Raw genomic sequence first — 20,119 nt, forward strand, 5'->3', positions numbered from 1 at the left:
TTCAGTTCAATTCAGTCGCTCAGTCGTGTCCGACTCTTTGCGACCCCAAGAATCGCAGCATGCCAGGCATCCCTGTCCATCACCATCTCCCGGAGTTCACTCAAACTCACATCTATCGTGTCGGTGATGCCATCCAGCCATCTCATCCTCTGTCATCCCCTTTTCCTCCTGCCCCATGTTATCAAAACATATTATCAATGAAAACTGAATGACAACAATCAAAAGAGAGAAATTCCTAATGTATTGTCAAACTTGAAAAACTAAGCAAATTATATATGTTCATGCTGAGAAATGCAGAATGTTTGGTCAGTTGTTAAATTTAAGTAGAGTTCCGTTGAGCAGTGACCAAATACCCCATGCCTTCTCAGCACAGTCAGAAGGTATGTAAGTCCAATTTTCTTCACCATAATTTCATCAAAGCTCTTTTCATCTCACTGTTTCGCAAGCTATAGATCAGTGGATTCAGCAGAGGTGTGAGCAACGTGTAAGCCAAGGACGTCAGCTTCTTGGTTTCTGGGGAGTAGCCAGATTTGGGTTGTAAGTAAGTCATACTGGCTGTGCCATAGAAGAGGGTTACAGATGTGAGATGGGAGGCACAGGTGGAAAAGGCCTTTTGCCTCCCAGTGGTTGATGGCATCTTCAGGATGGCAAAGAGAATTCGAACGTAGGACAAGAGTATCAACATGAAAGGAACCATAACAATCAAAATGGTGCCAGTGAATGCGTAGATCTCAAACAAATAGGTGTCTGCACATGCAAGCTCTAACACTGGGGGAGTTTCACATGAAAGATGATTAATTTCACTGGGGCCACAAAAGGGAAAACTAAAAACCCATGAGGTCTGCACAGTAGCCACCATGATCCCTGAGACCCATGAGAACATTACTAAGTTCAAGAAAACCCTTTTGTTCATAGTCACTGGGTAGCTCAGAGGATGGCAGATTGCAGCAAATCGGTCACAAGCCATTGCCCCCAGGAGAAAACATTCAGTCCTCCCAAAAAGAAGAATGAAATACATCTGTGAAAAACAGCCTGCGAAAGTGACCGTAGTTTTTTCATTGGCGAGGACTACCTGCATTTCAGGCATGATGACTGCACTGAAACCCACTTCCACCAAAGACAAGTTCAGGAGAAACAAGTACATGGGAACGTGGAAGCTCTGTTTCAGGGAGATGACGACTATAATGATGGCATTTCCCAGCAGAGTCACCAGATAATCAACCAGGAACACTCCAAAGAGCTGCCCTTGGAGTTGAGGAAAATTAGGAAAGCCCAAGAAGATGACGTCAACTACAGAGCTTTGGTTTTCACTTTTCATTTCAGTAGTGAAGCGTAGATTGTTTTTATGGACCATGTATGTAAATTATAAAGTAAAAATCCAATAGATGAGAGTTTGAGTATGATATTCTTGACAGACAATACAATGATAAGTTCATTCTGAAGAATCAAGTTGGCACTTTTGAGAATGGCTAATACACTGGAATAGAGACTCTTCCAAGCACAAATAAAGAAGCGAAGCATTTTGGCTCAGAAATCTTGTTTCAAAAGTACAAAATAATAGCAGATGTTCACCAGTACTTTTTTGCTAGGTGGAAAATTAATCTTTTCCTTTAAATATACACAGACATTATATTATTTAGGATCTATTGTCTATTATAATACACTGATGTATGCATCTCTGTTCTTTCAATTTCATGTTTATATATGAACTTTCAAATTAAGTATTTCAAATAAACAAATAGCAAATAGCAAAAAAAAATCTGGAAAAAATTATAATTAGTAATTCAAAATTAAAACAAAATTTTGGTGAATATTTACTATAAATGCCAAAATTCATTTATAATAACTTTGTTTAAAATAAAATATATGAATAATATATCCCAACAAATACAGAAACATTTAAAAGAGGTTGAATTTAAATGCACTTATCTCAGATAAACCTAAGTAAATTGTACAAGCACTCCAGTTTCTAGTCAGAGTAGACCTGACTAATTATACTGAAATTTGCCTGAATGAGAAACTTTAGAGGTCAGTTTTCCATGGCCTATCCTTGTGACCATTAAAGTGACTTTCAAGGATATAAAAAAAATACCACTTTTGTCATTCTGATCCTGTGGTTTACACAACCATTCTCTCTTTCAATCTCTCTCTCTCTCCCTCACTCTCCCACTACTCTCTACCCCATCATTCACTGACTCCCATCACCCTGATTTCTTTTTTGCTGTAACACTCATCACCAACTGAAATACCACATATTTATTAGAGTTTTATGCTTATTATTTAACTCCCCCTTCTGGAATATAAGCTCCAGGAGCACAGGAACTTTGTTCTGTTATTCACTGTATTCTCAGTGCCTGGAATAGATACTAAATGATATAATAGATAACAAACCAATATTTGCTGAATAGATGGAATAATAAATATTAAAATTAGGAAAGCCCAGGGAATGGGTTTTCTGCCCTTAAGGAATGTAATGTTTAAATCAAATTCAAAATGAGAGCCCAGAATAAATCCATGGCTTTTGTAGAAGTTTGAGGCTTCTTGTGCTGCTGCTAAGTCACTTCAGTCGTGTCCGACTCTGTACGACCCCATAGACGGCAGCCCACCAGGCTCCCCTGTCCCTGGGATTCTCCAGGCAAGAACACTGGAGTGGGTTGCCATTTCCTTCTCCAATGCATCAAAGTGAAAACTCAAAGTGAAGTCACTCAGTCGTGTCCAACTCTTAGTGACCCCATGGACTGCAGCCTACTAGGCTCCTCCATCCACGGGATTTTTCAGGCAAGAGTGCTGGAGTGGGGTGCCATTGCCTTCTCCAGAGGCTTATTGTAGGATTGGAAATACTACTAGATTGGAGGAATGAGTTCTGCCACTACCTCCAAGATGAGTCCTTGCTTCTCCCTGCACTCAGGTTCCCCTGTATGGTTGGGAGCAGACAAATAACCCAAGACATCTCTTCTGGTTCTGACATGAGTGTTTCTCTGATTTGTTCTTGGAAAACTGCAGCCTGCAAAGCTTCCCCTCCATTCAGATGACACACAAGCTGAAGAAAGACTGGAATGGTGGTGGCTGAGCATGTAGGATGCACACGTGCTGTCGGAGTCCTATGGGCTAGCCAGCCCCAGGCAGAGCTGATCATCTTCCCCCCAATCTTCCTGAGCCCCTCTCTGGGCAGAGCACCTCACTTCTCCCCTGATCTCCCCTCCAGTCATCCAGACCAACTCTCCCCTGCCTCTAACATCCTCCTCACTTTTGGACGCTTTGATCTTTAAAATCTGGAGTCCCTCTGGGCTCAGCAAGCTCATCCCTACTTTCACTGCTCCAGCTCACTGCCTCTTTTCCTCTCCTTTCAACCTCCCTCCCATCGTTAAATGGTTTCCAAACTGGCTTCTCCAGGTTTTGTAACTTCTCCTCCAATCTATCCCTCACACCCTGGCCAAAATAATACCCTCACTCCCCAAACCTTCAGAGTCTCCTTCTGTCAGTAAAATAAAATGCCTTTTCTCAGCTTGTCATTTAAGGGAAACCAGAGTCAGGACAAATACTCTAGAAATTTAAAGAGGGAAATATTACTTCGGAATGGAAAAGGAGAGTGAATAACCATAAGCACAGGATGTCCTGGTAGAAGGGTCATGAAGTGGAAGCAGGAAGGCTGGCTCGCTGAAATCAAAGGTATTTATTCAATGACATCTTAGTACGAGAATTGGCCTTTGGAGGGCGCTTTGAAAACCAGCAGAATTTCACTGTAGGACATGAGGAAGCCAGGACAGAAAGACAAGCAGTCTAAAGACATGTAATGTTGTCTTGAGCTCAGATCATTAGGACAATAGCAGAGAATAAAAGGCAAGGTGATTTACTGAATTTGGCCATAGTGATAAATTAAAATCAAATGTTTGTATCAACTTTAATAATTATATTTTAGATATCAAAAAATTTTCCAAATTAGTAAACTCTACTGGAAAAATAAACTTTTTAAGTACCATTTCTAGTACGCAAAAGTATATATTAAACTCCAGGTGGGTAAAACCAAATTAGTTTTAAAAATAAGAAAATTTAGAGTATATTAAAAATATACAAATTCCTGGGGCTGATAAAGTTAGAAACAAATTTAAACATGCTGCCTTCATTAAAAAAAAAAAAAAAACCAAACTAAACCCAAATGGTCCATCTTTTCCTTTTAATATAAACTAAAGTGCTGGCCTAATTCACTGACATGTTCTTCTGACTCTAATGTTAACTTTCTGTAAATGACCTTGGGCAAATCACTTCCTCCTCTGGATTTCATCTTTCTCCATGACTAGCCTTATTTATGACCATCTGCCACTCCAGCTACAAATCGCTATGAACCGATAATTAGTGCAAGCAAACTACTTAGAGCTCTAATTATTGCCCAAACTTATGCTTGAATATGAAAGATGGTGTAGTAGGCATTCTTACCTGAGCACTGATAGGCATCTCCAATTATCATCGAGAAAAACTGTAAATAGTAAACCCACTGACAGGTACATTAATGACTCTTCAATTCCTAACCTAATGATTGCCTCTGATTTTCATCTCATTTAAACATATATTTCACTTCTTTACTTGAGAAATACTCCCATAAAAACAACTCCGTGATTCAATGCACTGATTTTATAATATTATACAGCATTGAATTGTTTGATGTAGGAGAATCTTTCTCTAAAGAATTTACTCCCAATTTATATAGATTTGCACATAAGAATCGGAGAAGGCAATGGCACCCCACTCCAGTACTATTGCCTGGAAAATCCCATGGATGGAGGAGCCTGGTAGGCTGCAGTCCATAAGGTCGCTAAGAGTCGGACACAACTGAGCGACTTCACTTTCACTTTTCATTTTCATGCATTGGAGAAGGAAATGGCAACCCACTCCAGTGTTCTTGCCTGGAGAGTCCCAGGGACGGGGGAGCCTGGCGGGCTGCCATCTATGGTGTTGCACAGAGTCGGACACGACTGAAGCAACTTAGCAGCAGCAGCAGCCCATAAGAATATCCCATATGGACCTAAGAAAATTCAATTGCACAAACTTGGAGCAACAGTCTCAGTTTCTACAGGGAATAAACACCTCTTCACTCAAGAGGCTCAATTCCACCATGACCTCCCCGATTAAGAAATTCCGTAGTAATAGGAAATACATTAAGTTGATTGAAGTTACTTTGTAGAAAGCCTGGATGTTCTTACCAATATGTTTGATATTTTCTAGTAGAAATACGGTAATACTGAAATTTTAATGGAGAAAAAAATCAATCAGATGATTTTATAATTGGGGCTTTTTAGCTTCAAGTCAAAATATCTGGACTAGTTTCATGACTGAGCAAATATGTAACTTCTCTGCCTCTATTACGTTTCTGCTAAAATAATGTTACTAATTTCACAAGGTATGTGTTAGAACCAGTGTTCAGTCTATGCTGACATGAACAGCCAAATGTCAAATGTATTTCAACAAAAAAAAACAAACTTCTCAGTTAAAAAATAAATAAAATAAAATTGTCATCATTACTGCTGCTATAAATTGAAAATTGTCATTACATTTAAATCTTATTTATATTTTATACAATATTTATGTATATTATATGTACAATATATTAACAATTAATATACATTGTACTATTTTCAATATATACTATATTTTATAAATATGTCTATTTTATATTAAATATACTCTAATATTTATTTATCTATATTTATATAATAAACATATTATTATATTTGTATGTATATGGTAGTAGCAGTCCCAAGTCTTATCATCTCTCTAAAGCGCTATTATTTTTTGTTTTTTTTGTTGTTTTTTTTAATTTTTTATTTTTACTTTATTTTACTTTACAATACTGTATTGATTTTGCCATACATTGACATGAATCCACCACGGGTGTACATGCGTTCCCAAACATTAACCGCCCTCCCACCTCCCTCCCCATAACATCTCTCTGGGTCATCCCCATGCACCAGCCCCAAGCATGCTGTATCCTGCATCAGACATAGAATGGCGATTCGATTCTTACATGATAGTATACATGTTTCAATGCCATTCTCCCAAATCATCCCACCCTCTCCCTCTCCCTCTGAGTCCAAAAGTCCTTCAGCAGATGAATGGATAAGAAAGCTGTAGTACATATACACAATGGAGTATTACTCAGCTGTTAAAAAGAATACATTTGAATCAGTTCTGATGAGATGGATGAAACTGGAGCCGATTATACAGAGTGAAGTAAGCCAGAAAGAAAAACACCAATACAGTATACTAACACATATATGGAATTTAGAAAGATGGCAATGATGACCCTGTATGCAAGACAGCAAAAAATAAAGTATTATTATTATAAGGTTTTAATTTTACAATTTTTATGAACTTATAATTATTTTATAATATCATATTTTAAAAACTGATGCTCAGAAAGGATAAGAAACTTAACAAAAACATAAAAACATACATACATCTAGAATGTGGCAGATCTAACATTTGGAACTTAGTCTCTTTTGCCTTTACTGAGTGTCCAGTAAATCACTTTGATTTTCACATCAGTGATAGTTTACCTATATTCAACTAGCAACAATGAGAACAAGTAATTTACATTTATCATCTCTAGGCCATCAAAAATGTTCTACTATATCTGGTATGGTTTTGACATGCTTATAACACCAATATAAATTATTTTGTACATTTGATTTTGTCGCAGGTGAAATTAATGCTGAGGCATTATTTCCACCTGGGGGAGTCCTGATATATATCTGTTTTATTGCATCTGTCCACATACTGCTGTGAAAAAGACACACTAAAAGCAGGAAGAGCTGGGTAATCTTTCTAAGCACCCAGCCACCTCAGATATATCTGACTTAATGTGTTCTCTGCCAGTCACTTCCTACATGGTAACCATGTCCCAGATGTCACTGGACAGTGCAGGCTATCATCAAGTGTAGCACGCCAACCCAATCTCAAAGCTGTGTGGATTTACTTACATAAATTCAGTCTCTTCCTGGCGGTTCAGTTCAGTTCAGTCCAGTTGCTCAGTCGTGTCCGACTCTGCGACCCCATGACTGCGGCATGCCAGGCCTCCCTGTCTATCACCAACTCTCAGAGTTTACCCAAACTCACGTCCATTGACTTGGTGATGCCATCCAAACATCTCATTCTCTGTCGTCCCCTTCTCCTCCTACCTTTACTTTCCCAGCATCAGGGTCTTTTGAAACGAGTCAGTTCTTCCCATCAGGTACCAAAGTATTGGAGTTTCAGCTTCAACATCAGTCCTTCCAATGAACACTCAGGACTGATCTCCTTTAGGATGGACTGGTTGGATCTCTTTGAAGTCTAAGGGACTTTCAAAAGTCTTCTCCAACACCACAGTTCAAAAGCAACAATTCTGGTGGAGTGAGTGGCAGGACTGGAGTTAGGGGACGGGGTCGTTTGCTTGGGAGGCCGGACCAAGCATACTAATTGAAAAAAAAAAAAAAGGCATCAATTCTTCAGTGCTCAGCTTTCTTTATAGTCCAACTCTCACATTCATACATGACTACTAGAAAAACCATTGCTTTGACTAGAGGGACCTTTGTTGGCAAAGTAATGTCTCTACTTTTTAATTTGCTGTCTAGGTGGGTCATAACTTTCCTTCCAAGGAGTGAGCCTCTTTTAATTTCTTGGCTGTAGTCACCATCTGCAGTGATTTTGGAGCCCCCCAAAAATAAAGTCTGACACTGTTTCCACTGTTTCCCCACCTATTTGCCATGAAGTGATGGGACCAGATGCCATGATCTTCGTTTTCTGAATGTTGAGATTTAAGCCAACTTTTTCACTCTCCTCTTTCACTTTCATCAAGAGGCTCTTTAGTTCTTCTTCACTTTCTGCCATAAGGACTGTGTCATCTGAATATCTGACATTCTTGATATTTCTCCCAGCAATCTTGATTCCAGTTTGTGCTTCATCCAGCCCAGTATTTCTCATGATATACTCTGCATAGAAGTTAAATAAGCACAGTGACAATATACAGCCTTGACATATTCCCTTTTGTATTTGGAACCAGTCTGTTGTTCCACGTCCAGTTCTAACTGTTGCTTCCTGACCTGCATACAGATTTCTCAAGAGGCAGGTCAGGTGGTCTGGTATTCTCATCTCTTGAAGAATTTTCCAGTTTTTTGTGATCCACACAAAGGCTTTGGAATAGTCAATAAAGCAGAAATAGATATTTTTCTGGGACTCTCTTGCATTTTTGATGATCCAGTGGATGCTGACAATTTGATCTCTGGTTCCTCTGCCTTTTCTAAATCCAGCTTGAACCTCTGAAAGTTCACAGTTCACATACTGTTGAAGCCTGGCTTGGAGAATTTTGAGCATTATTGGGAACTTTGGCACCTGATGGGAAGACAAGGAGAGGTGGCGGTGGATTTCAGCGGTAATTAGAGCTACAGCAGCTGGTACCTTACTCCACCTGGCTCACAGCTACTGCCTGTTCTACCACAACCCTCCTCCGAATGGGGTGGTCAGATTGAGCAAATAATAGCACAGGGTGCCCAGTCTGAATCTGAGGTTCAGATAGATGACAAATAATCTTTCAATGTAAGTATATCCCATGTAAAAAATATATATTCATTGTCGATCTGAAATTCAAAGTTAACTAGACATCTTATATTTTGTCTGATTCATCTTCCACCTGCCACTCTCAAACCCCACTCTTTCAGAAAGGACCCGAGAGCTGTTTCCTAGTTCTTTCCTTTTGACCATAGCTTTTTCTTTCTCATGGCTCACACCTCCCACCCAGCAAAGGGAAGCTAAGAAAGGAGATGAGGAGAGCAGCCAAGAGGCTAGAGAGAGACCCAGAGCTTCCTTTTGAGAGACCCACTTCCTTTTAAGAGCACATTAAAATCAGATTTCTCTGGTAGCTCAGTGGTAGAGAATGTGCTTGACAATGCAGGGGACACAGGTTCGATCCCTGGTCTGAGAGAATCCCACATACTATGAAACGACTAAACCAGTGCAGCACAGCCACTGAGCCTGTGGTCCAGAGCCCGGGAGCCACAACTACAGAAGCCTGAGCACTCTGGAGCCTGTGCTCAGCAACAAGAGAAACCACCATAATGAGAAGCCCGCGCACCACGGCTAGAGAGTAGCGCCTGCTTGCCGCACCTAGAGAAAAGCCCAGGCAGCAACAAAGACCCAGCATCGCCAAAAATAAATGAATAAATAAAAGGCTTGTTTAATATTCATTTTTAAAAAAAGAGCCCACCAAAATCACAACTATCTGCAGAATAACATCAGTGAAAAAGACTGGGACCTACCAGAAAAGATCTTCTACAGCTACCAGCATAAGGAAGAAATGAGACCAAGACCACGGCGGGAGGGACCACCCCCAGGTGGGAAACCCGCAAACTGGTGAATAATTGTATCCCAGAGGCCTTCCCACAGGAGCAAAAGTTCTGAGCCCCGACATCAGGTTCCCCAATCTAGAAGGTCCAGCACCAGGAAGATTAGCCCTTGGGGTATTTGTGAAGGCCAGCAGGGCTAAATTGCAGGAGCCCCTCAGGACTAGGGGAAATAGAGACTCCACTCCACAAATTTCACACACTCTGGGACCCAGGGCAAGAGCAGTAATTGATAAGAGCCTGGGCCAGACCTACTTGCAGGTCTTGGAGAGTCTCCTGGATAGGCACCTGCAGCTCACCCTGGGGACGTAGACACCAGCAGCACCCATATTTAGGAGCTCATTCTACCCTGAAGGAGGAGCTGACAGGCTGACACCATTGTGTGGGCTCCTTCCTCCAGCATTTAGGGCCAAGACCTGGCCCCGCCTAATAGTCTGGAGGCACCAGTGTTGGATGCCTCAGGCCAAACACCTAACTGGGCAGGGACACAGCCCCAGCCTTCTGCAGACAGGGGCCTAAAGACCTCCTAAGCCCACTGCCACCTTGCCCACCAGAGGGCCAAGAACTAATTCCACCCACCAGTAGACAGGAACAGGCCCCTCCCACCAGGAAGCCTGCGCAGACCTCTAGACGGGCCTCATCCACCAGAGGGCAGACACCAGAATGTAGGCCAGACCCTCCCCACTAGCAGGGCAACGCAACCTTCAGGACACTCCAGATCCCATCAAAAGAATCCATCCTAAAGGAAATCAACCCTGAATAGTCATTGGAAGGACTGATCCTGAAGCTCCAATATTTTGGCCACCTGACACAAAGAGCTGAATCATTGGAAAAAACCGTGATGCTGGGGAAAACAGAAGGCAAAAGGAGAAGGGGGTGGCAGAGGATGAGATGGTTAGATAGCATCATTGACTCAGTGGACATGAATCTGAGGAAACTCCGGAAGAAAGTGGAGGACAGAGGAGCCTGGCATGCTGCAGTCCATGGGGTTGCAAAGAGATGGACATGACTTAGCAACTGAACAACAGCTGTGTTCAGTTGACTCCATACACAACTGTGTCAGGAGCCACCTCCCCATCTCCCACATACAGTCTGAAATGGGCCTTCAGATCCCTATGCCCTGCTGCCAGACTCCAGGAACCAGCTCTTCCTGCCAGTAGTCTGGCACTAACCCCAGGCCCTGGTTTCACCTGCCAGTGGGTGGGCAGCAGCCCCAGAGTCTTCAAGACCTTGACTCTGCCCACCAATGAGCCAGCACTAGGCCAGGGGCCTCTTAGAGTTCCACAACCTGACACCTCGTTATCAGGCCCTGCTTAATAGCAGCCAGCAGCATTCCCACGAGGCAGAGTCTGACAGCCAAGCAGACCAGAGGCCAGCCAAGCCTTTATCTGTGTTCAGGATGTATACGCTGTATAGGTGTACAGTATGATATACTGTCACTCAGAATCCTTTCCTTAGGGGATCCACTTTTCCATGCCCTTTGTTTCAGGAGGTGCTGGTCCTTTCTTACTCAGCCCTTTGAATGTAACCTAGGCTGTGAGAGTCACTCAAGCCAGAGTTCATTGTCCAGACCAAAGAGATTGTTCAAGGCTTGACATCTGCTCAGGGTCAGGTCAGAATCCTTCTCCAACTTCCCTGCAGGAGCTATTCATAAAGACTATCCCTCCCTATGGAATTATTGGCTGTAAGAATGGTTTAGGTCGATGCCCCTTGTGGCCATCTTCTCTGACATATAACAGCAAAAGGCAACTATAGAAAGAGCAACAGAGGGGAAGAGGGTGGAAGCCCAGACAACATTGTTAGAAAAAGCCAGACAGATCTAACTAGAAATCAGCTTTAAAATAGAAAAGAAAGAAAATAGTGGGTCATTTAATTTTTGCTTAATCTAGTTTGATTTGAATGTGAATCCTATGTAAAATAGCATGTCTAAACTTCAGTTGGGTATTACATTCATTTTTTGAAAAACAGGTCTCCTTGTTCCCATGAAAAACCAGCAACCTGACTGGGGCACCTGTTTTGTTGTTCCCCAAATATCTACGACTCCCAGGAGTTGATCTGCTGAGAACATTCAAACTCTTTAGGGGCCAACACAGACTAGCTAAGTGGGTTCCACTGGCCTCCTCAGTAATCCAGTACAAACTGCACTTTAATTAAGTACATGTGCACACTTTCGGGCTTCCCAGGTGGTGCTAGTGATAGAGAACCCACCTGCCAATGCAGGAGACATAAGAGATGCGGGATCAGTCCCGCATCTGGGTCAGGAAGATCCCCTGGAGGAGGGCATGGCAACCCACTCCAGTACTCTTGCCTGGAGAATCCCACGGACAGAGGAGACTGGCGGGCTACAGTCCGTAGCGTCACAAAGAGTTGGACACGACTAAGGCAACTGAGCAAGCACACACACACACGTGCAGTTTCTTACACAGATTCTATATATACACACAGTCTATGTGTTCAGCAGGTACATATATAATTATCAAATGTGGATCCACCAAACTTTCCATGTAAAGAAGAGCTCATAATAATTAGTGTCATGGGGTCCCACATTGATCACTCAAGGCTGAGTTAACTTGGATTCATATATCTGACCATGTCCAGCAGCTTTCTGGAACTAGTCCATGTGAACTCAACTTGTGAGGAGTCATAACAGCAATAACACTGTGCGAAAGGCAAAAAGAGGGGTGTCTGAGGTTCTGAGGCAGTGTTAAAACTCTCAGCTTCACCGGAGCTCTCGGCGACTGCTGAATGGGGTGAGGTTTGCAGCACCTGGACAGTCTTTGTAGACCTCTGCTCTACACCATGGGCTGAGGTATGGGAGACTAGAGAGCTGCCTGAGAAACCCCAGAACCTGATGGAGCCCCTGACTGAACTTCAATTTCCTCATCTGTAAAATGAGAGCTGACTGGCTTACCTGGTGGTCCAGGGTTAAGACTGCATTTCCAATTCAGGGAGCATGGATTCAATCCATGGTTGGAGAACTAAGGTCCCACATGCCAGGTAGTATGGCTGATAAATAAATAAATAAATAAATAAATAAAAATGAGAGCTGGGAACTGACCACATCTACATTTAGAATTCCTTTTTTCTTCTTTTCTCTACAAAGGGAACCAAAGCAAAAAAAAAGAGAGAGAGAGATTATGAGTTAGCCCTTAGAACTGACTGATATTTCCAGAAAGAAAAGTCAGTTAAAGGCACCTCTGGGGATAGTCATGATATGTTATTACCATGGAACTAAATCAAGTCACAGTACAGGTTCCAAAACTAAAGGTCTGTGACAAACCTTGGCTCATTTCCAACATGGAAATTTGAAAAGTTTCCTGAATTTTGTGAAGCCACTATTTATATAAGCTGCAATTGATCACATTACACCACAGTACGGACTGGGCACTGTGCTGGGCACTTCTGAGACCTCTCTGCCTCTCTCTACCTGTCCTTCAGCCAAAAGCAGACAACCAGCAAATTCCTAGAACCTGACATGCTTTGTAGAGAACATCATTTGCTTGCACAATGTCAAGGGCATTTCTAACTTGCTTCTCATCTGTGAAATATGAGCTTAAATAACTCCTCTTCTTGTCCTCAGAGAAAGCTTTGAGGATGTGGTCAGAGTGTGGTTGTCTCAGCAAGGGCTCTGGATTCCACGAAGCCAGGGTCTGGGTGGTGATGAGAAGGGAGGACCTCGGCAGTACTGTCCTCCTGATTCAAGGGTGCAGCACATCCTCCATGAGACTGGACCTCAGCCTCTTCAACCTCTCGGCACAAGGGCCCCTGCAGATCATCATAGCCATCTAGGATGAACTGGAGCCATTCCAGCTGCCTCAGAAGCTCTGTGACAGCTGCTTCATTGTCCCTACAACATCAGAGGAGGAGCTGGTCCAGTTTGCCCTCTGCCAGCAGGGCCACATATAAGGACCCACTCTACAGCTCACATATGACATCATCAAACCAGCCTGGGAACAGGGTGCCAGTGGTCTAGTCCACCATTTTTCTGGCCAGGGTTATCTTTCTTATGCCAGCTGACCCCTGTAGCGCCACTCTGGGTGGGACCTGGAAGGGCTCTTCTTATGGATCAAATAGAGCCTCCACTGTGACAGAGTCCAGCTCCAGCTCCCAGCTTGGGCAGGGAGATGAGTCTGGGCTCCCTGAGCTGGGCATGGCCACTGGAAGAAGCTGGTCATGGTTGCCATTGTCGCCCCCTTCTTGACTCTCCTGTAGGTGGCGCACATGCTCTCCTGTCCATAATCTGTGCTAGACAAGTGGAGTGTTAGGTAGTGAGAAGGGAATAAACAGAGAGTAACGCTGGCCTCTGTCCTTTATTCTTATTTTCTGTGTTCCACTCTGAAGATTATACTTCTAGCAACATGGAGAGGGCCCACTTCAAGTATGTACATGTGAGTGTGTGTATGTATGTGTGCCTGTGCATATATGCATGTGTGGTGTGCTTGTGCCCAGCTATATGAGTGTGCAAGGCTGTGTTCTGTGTGTGAGAGGGTGTTCATGCAGTGTGAGTGAATCCTTATTTCCCCACATGTTCATGAAAGTGTGCTATGAAAGTTTGTGTATTTTTGCACACACTGCATCAGCGTGTATCTTTGTAAAAATATGTGTATATGCAAAAGTCACTGTGTGTGTGAATGTCTGAGTGTTCACGTGAAATGTCCCCACGTGAATTGGTGAGGTCAGAAAGAGGAGAAAGGGAAACTGGAGAATGGCGACTTCATAGGAGCCCATTCCTGGTAAAGGTAAGCCAAGTGCTAAAGATAAACCGTCTTCTGAGCAGGAGCCCCCCAACTCCTGGTCTACAGAACCCTCCTGTCTCTGTGTCAGAGGAGCTCTCAGGCATGAAAGGAGCCTGTGGAGGAAGCCCTGGTTCCACAGACCCTCCGTTCTCAACCAGCACCCTAGAAGGGATGGGGGCTGTTTAGGCGACATGACTGCCCCGCCCTCTAGGGGGCATCAGTCCACTGGTTCCTTGTGAGAAGCAGCCTGAGCTGCCTGTATGAGAGAAGCTGGAGAAAGGTTTGAGCCCACTGCTTGAGGCTGCTTCTTCTAGTTAGCAGAAATACCTTCACCAACACCACCCCCAACTTCTAAGCTCCTCATACTTTCTCCTCCTCTACTATGACAACTGGAGACCAGGAGGGCATTATAACCATAAGATACACTAGTCTTTCTATTGATAAATACCTACCCTCCACCCGGCAGTGATCATGAAGCAGAAGATAGATGGGCCCCAGGCTGAGGACCTGAAGTCTGTTCCCTGTGGACAGATGTGTGCGTATATGCTCCGTTGCTCAGATGAGTTCAACTCTTGAAATATAGCAACTTCATGGACTATAGCCCACCAGGCTCCTCTGGCCATGGAAGTTTTCAGGCAACAGTACTAGAGTGCGTTGCCATTTCCTACTCCAGGGGATCTTCCCGAACCAGGAATTGAAGCCACATCCCTCCCATCTCCTGTATTGGCAGGCAGATTCTTTGCCACTGAGCATCCTGGGAATCCCCTGTGGGCAGATACTCCAAGAGAAACAAAATGGCAGGGGCAGAGAGGAGCCAAGTCCTGCCCAGATAAAAGATAAAGAAAATACATATTTCTCAATTATTGAGGTCAAGGAGACTTTCCCAACCACCCATGCACAGAAAAGGTCTTGGGAGGCTAAAAAGGGAGAGGGTGTCACCCCATAATAGATGGTGTCAAGCTTCCCACAGGCCTCTGCACTGGAATCCACCTTGGCTAAGAGTGGAGGACCCTGAGGTATACCAAATACAGACTCAGAGCCAGGCAGAATAAGATGATTGGCCAGAGGAAACCCAGAAGAAATGCCCCATATAAGATACACAGAAGCACAACTCCCCCTGACCCCATCCATGTGTGCCTATTCACACATACTTGTTTTACTTCCTAATAAACACTTGTTTCACTATTTTCCATCTCTTTGTTGAAATTCATTTCTACAAAGCAGACAAGCCAGGGCCTTGCCAGTAGCCACTGGCCCTCATGGTCTAGTGGCTGGAATTCAGAGCTCTCATTACCATGGCCTGGCTTCAATCTCTGGTCAGGGAACTGAGATCCTGCTTCCTGTTACTGCTAACAAAGTCAGAGCCTTCAGCTCAAGGCCACTAGGACCCTCAGGCACTGGGGCTCCCAGGCAAGGGCAGAGGGCAAGAGTGAGAGAAAGTAGGAATTATAGGCTGAGGGGAGGGTAGTCTCTGGAAATACCATGAACCAAGGAAGAGTCCCAAGGCCTCCTCTGTCCCCTGCTGCACTCGCCATCCAGACAAACGTGGCTGAGCTCCAACAGGTTCACAACCATCGAGACCCTGAGCACAACTTTCACAGCCTCCTGAGCGCCATACATTACTTTAGAGTCAATGCAAATCCAATCTAAATTCATCTTTATGAACTTAATACAAAACCCAGACCCATCACACTCATAAATTTAAATACAAAAATCCTAAACAAAATATTAGCAATCTGAACCCAATATTATGTGGAAGAAGTAATATGTAATAAACAAACTGGGTTTAGCTCAAGAATGGGAGACTGTTTTAATTTTTTTTAATCTACAAATATTAATCTCATTAAAAATTAATGAAATAAAATGTATAATCATAATTGAGCAAAAAACTATAAAATTGAAAACTATTCATAAGTATTTTTAAGAAACTTTCTTAGTGAACTATTGTAGAGAATTCCTTAAACTCATTAGGAATTGTAGAAATTACTTAACCTTATTAAAGGAACCTACAAAAATAACCCCAGGAAACACTATTCAAATGGGTGAAGATTAGAAAAACTATTATTCCCTTTAAAATCAGGACCAGAACAGGCACAGTTGCGATTAGCACTTTAATTCTTTTGTTCTGGAGTCTGTAGCCAGCACAATAAAAAAAGTGGGGGGAGGGGGAAGACAAAGGTATAATGATTAGGAATGAAAAAATGAAAGCTATTTTGTGCAAAGAATGATCATCTGCATAGAAAACAAAAAAAATTAATAGATAAATTATTAAAAATGACAGGTGAATAGAGCTGACAGATGATTAACTGTTGCAGTTTTATGAATTAGCAATAAAAAATTAGAAAATATGGTTACAAATGCAATATCTACAAAAGTAACAAAAATATAAACAAAATATGTGTACACTGTACACAAAAAAATTATAAAATCTTACAGAACTACATCAAATAGGGCCTAAATAAATTACATATCATATTCACAAATAGGTCAACTTAATATCACAAAGTTGTCAGTTCAGCTCTAATCTTTAGAGTCAATGCAATCTAAATCCATCAAATTTTACAAATTTATAAAAACAAAAGTAAACAAGTGGGACCTGATTAAACTTAAAAGCTTTGGCACAGCAAAGGAAACTATAAGCAAGGTGAAAAGACAACCCTCAGAATGGGAGAAAATAATAGCAAATGAAACAACTGACAGAGGATTAATTTCCAAAATATACAAGCAGCTCATACAACTCAATACCAGAAAAACAAAGAACCCGATCAAAAAGTGGGGAAAAGACCTAAACAGACATTTCTCCAAAGAAAACATACAGATGGCTAACAAACACATGGAGGATCCTCAACATCATTTATTATTCAGTTCAGTTCAGTCACTCAGTTGTGTCCGACTCTTTGCGTCCCCATGAATTGCAGCACGCCAGGCCTCTCTGTCCATCACCAACTCCCAGAGTTCACTCAAACTCACGTTCATCGAGTCAGTGATGCCATCCAACCATCTCATCCTCCGTTGTCCCCTTCTCCTCCTGCCCCCAACCCCTCCCAGCATCAGAGTCTTTTCCAATGAGTCAACTCTTCATATGAGGTGGCCAAAGTATTGGAGTTTCAGCTTTAGCATCAGTCCTTCCAATGAACACCCAGGACTGATTGGATCTCTTTGCAGTCCAAGGGACTCTCAAGAGTCTTCTCCAACATCACAGTTCAAAAGCATCAATTCTTCGGTGCTCAGCTTTCTTCACAGTCCAACTCTCAAATCCATACATGACCACTGGAAAAACCATAGCCTTGACTAGACGGACCTTTGTTGGCAAAGTAATGTCTCTGCTCTTGAATATGCTATCTAGGTTGGTCATAACTTTTCTTCAAAGGAGTAAGCGTCTTTTAATTTCATGGCTGCAATCACCATCTGCAGTGATTTTGGAGCCCCCCAAAATAAAGTCTGACACTGTTTCCACTGTTTCCCCATCATTATTAGAGAAATGCAAATCAGAACTACAATGAGATATTACCTCACACCAGTCAGAATGGCCATCATCAAGAAGTCTGCAAAGGGTAAGTGCTGGAGATGGTGTGGAGAAAAGAGAATGCTCTTGCACTGTTGGTGGGAATGTAAATTGATACAGCCACTATGGAAGATGGTATGGAGATTCCTTTAATTAAAAAAAAAAACTAGGAATAAAACCACCATATGACCCTGCAATCCCACTCTTAGGCATATACCCTGAGAAACCAAAATTGAAAAATTCATATGTATCCCATTGTTCATTGCAGCACTATTTACAATAGCTAGAACATAGAAGCAACCTAAATGTCCATCAACAAATGAATGGATAAAGAAGTTGTGGTACATATACACAATGGAATATTACTCAGCCATAAAAAGGAATGCATTTGAGTCAGTTCTAATCAAATGGATGAACCTAGAACCTATTATACAGAGAGAAGTGAGTCCAAAAGAGGAAGATAAATATCATATTCTAATGCATATATACAGAATCTAGAAAAATGGTACTGAAGAATTTATTTACAGGGCAGCAATGGAGAAACAGACATACAGAATAGACTTATGGACACGGGGAGAGGGGGGGAGAGGGGAGGAGAGCGTGAGATGTATGAAAAGAGTAACATGGGAACTTACATTACCATATGTAAAATAGATAGCCAAAGAGAATTTGCTGTATGGCTCAGGGAACTCAAACAGGGGCACTGTATCAACCTAGAGGGATGGGATGGAGAGAGGATGGGAGGGAGGTTCAAAAAGGAGGGGATACATGTGTACCTATGGCTGATTCATGTTGAGGTCTGACAGAAAACAACAAAATTCTATAAAGCAAGTATCCTTCAATAAAAAAAATTAATTAAAAAATTTTTTACAAATTTACCCTAAAACATATAGGAAAGAACAAAAGGCCAAGAATAGCCAAAACACTTTTAAAGAAAAAGATGGCAGAAGGGAGGAAGAACCTGCCCTACCAAACACTGAGACATATTCCAAAACTATAGCAATTAAAATAACATAATATCAGGGCTGCTCTACTAGATTTAAACACTTTTTTATTTTTTTTGGCTATATTGTGCAGCTGGCAGGACCTTAGTTCTCTGACCAGGAATCGAACCTGGGCCCCCAGCAGTGAAAGCCCAAAATCCTAACCACTGGACCACCAGGGAATTCCAAAGACTTATTCTAAAACCAGAGATATAGTCATCAATAAATCATTATATTTGTGCAGAATAGACAAAATGGAAAAGAAAAAAAAAAGAGCCGGAATTAATACCTGACTTTTGAAACTTTGATATATAAGTATCATGGCAGATCAATGAGGAAAGAAATAACAATTCAAAAGGCAAAATTTTTAAATTCCAGATAAATTAAGGGGTTAGAACAAAATTTTAAAAAAACATTAAAATATAAAGAAAATACATGCCTATCTTTATGCTGTCCAAATAGAAAGGATGTCTTAAACCAGACCCAAAAAGCTCTAACCATAAAGAAAGTATTGACAATCTTTACTACACTACAACCAAGATTGGTTCTTCAAAAAGTACCTCATGGGAAGTGAAAGGAAAATCTATAAACTTGCAGAATGTATTTGAAATATTTATAACTGATAAGAGATGGGTATAAAGGTATGTAAAGAAATCCCTTTTAAAAATAAAATAAATAAGTAAATAAATAAGCAACCTAATAGAAAACAGAGCAAATGACATGAAAAGATTCTTCATGGAAGTCAAAATACGCATGGCCACTGACATATAAAGAGATACTCAACCTCATTAGTAACCTGGAAAATGCATATTAAGCCCACAAGTAGATACCATTAAATATTCATTCAATTGGGAAAAATTAAGATGTGGCAGAGTTCATTCATCAGTGAGTACTTTTACATATTGCTAACAGGAGTGTAAATTGGTAAAACCCCTAGGAAAACAAGTTGCTTTGGAGGCTGGAAGTCTGGGATCAGAATGCCAGCAAGGTCAGTTTCTTTTGGGCGCTCTCTTCCGGGCTTACAGACAGTTATCTTCTCACTATATCCTCACAGTGTGGACTTCTTATAAGACCACAATCCTACTAAATTAAAGTCCCAACCTCATAACCTTATTCAACTTTAATTACCTCTTAAAGACCCTATCTTGAGATAAAGCCACATAACCATTGGGGTTTCAGGTGAATTTTGGGAGGCCACAACTGGACAAGTAACACCAGTTACCAGGTGCTCAAGGCCACATATACAGAAGGATTTTAAAGCAGTAGTGTTCACAATATCAAGAAGTGCAAGCAACCCCATGCCCTTTCAATAAATTGGAAAATAAAATTTGATATATTTAAACAATAAAATATTATACAGCAAGGGAAACGAATGAACTATAGTTAAATGCAATACCACGAATACATCCTAGTGAACTGAGATTGGGAAGAAAAGACTTTCCAAAAGTTTACTACTTTCAGTATCATACTCTTGTAGAGTTCAAAAGCTAGCAAAATTAAAGAATAAATTATTTAGTCATATATATA

At 41.7% G+C, this 20,119-nt stretch overlaps 2 protein-coding genes across 2 annotated transcripts; both read right to left on the reverse strand.

The window, feature by feature from the left end:
- LOC102185197 (olfactory receptor 10A3-like) lies at positions 401 to 1,318 on the reverse strand. Its single transcript, XM_013969591.2, has one exon. It carries the CDS (start codon positions 1,316 to 1,318, stop codon positions 401 to 403), a length of 918 nt encoding a protein of 305 aa, XP_013825045.2.
- NLRP10 (NLR family pyrin domain containing 10) lies at positions 12,727 to 15,724 on the reverse strand. Its single transcript, XM_018058919.1, is given in 5 exon segments — positions 12,727 to 12,820; positions 12,822 to 13,123; positions 13,125 to 13,264; positions 13,295 to 13,608; positions 15,633 to 15,724. Coding segments are annotated over 5 exon segments (942 nt in total).

Source organism: Capra hircus, chromosome 15 (assembly GCF_001704415.2).
Source record: "Capra hircus breed San Clemente chromosome 15, ASM170441v1, whole genome shotgun sequence".
Lineage (NCBI taxonomy): Eukaryota > Metazoa > Chordata > Mammalia > Artiodactyla > Bovidae > Capra > Capra hircus.

Bases quoted from the DNA above. Each gene is read 5' to 3' on its own strand.
- LOC102185197 (XM_013969591.2), bottom strand. From the start codon at position 1,318: ATGAAAAGTGAAAACCAAAGCTCTGTAGTTGACGTCATCTTCTTGGGC.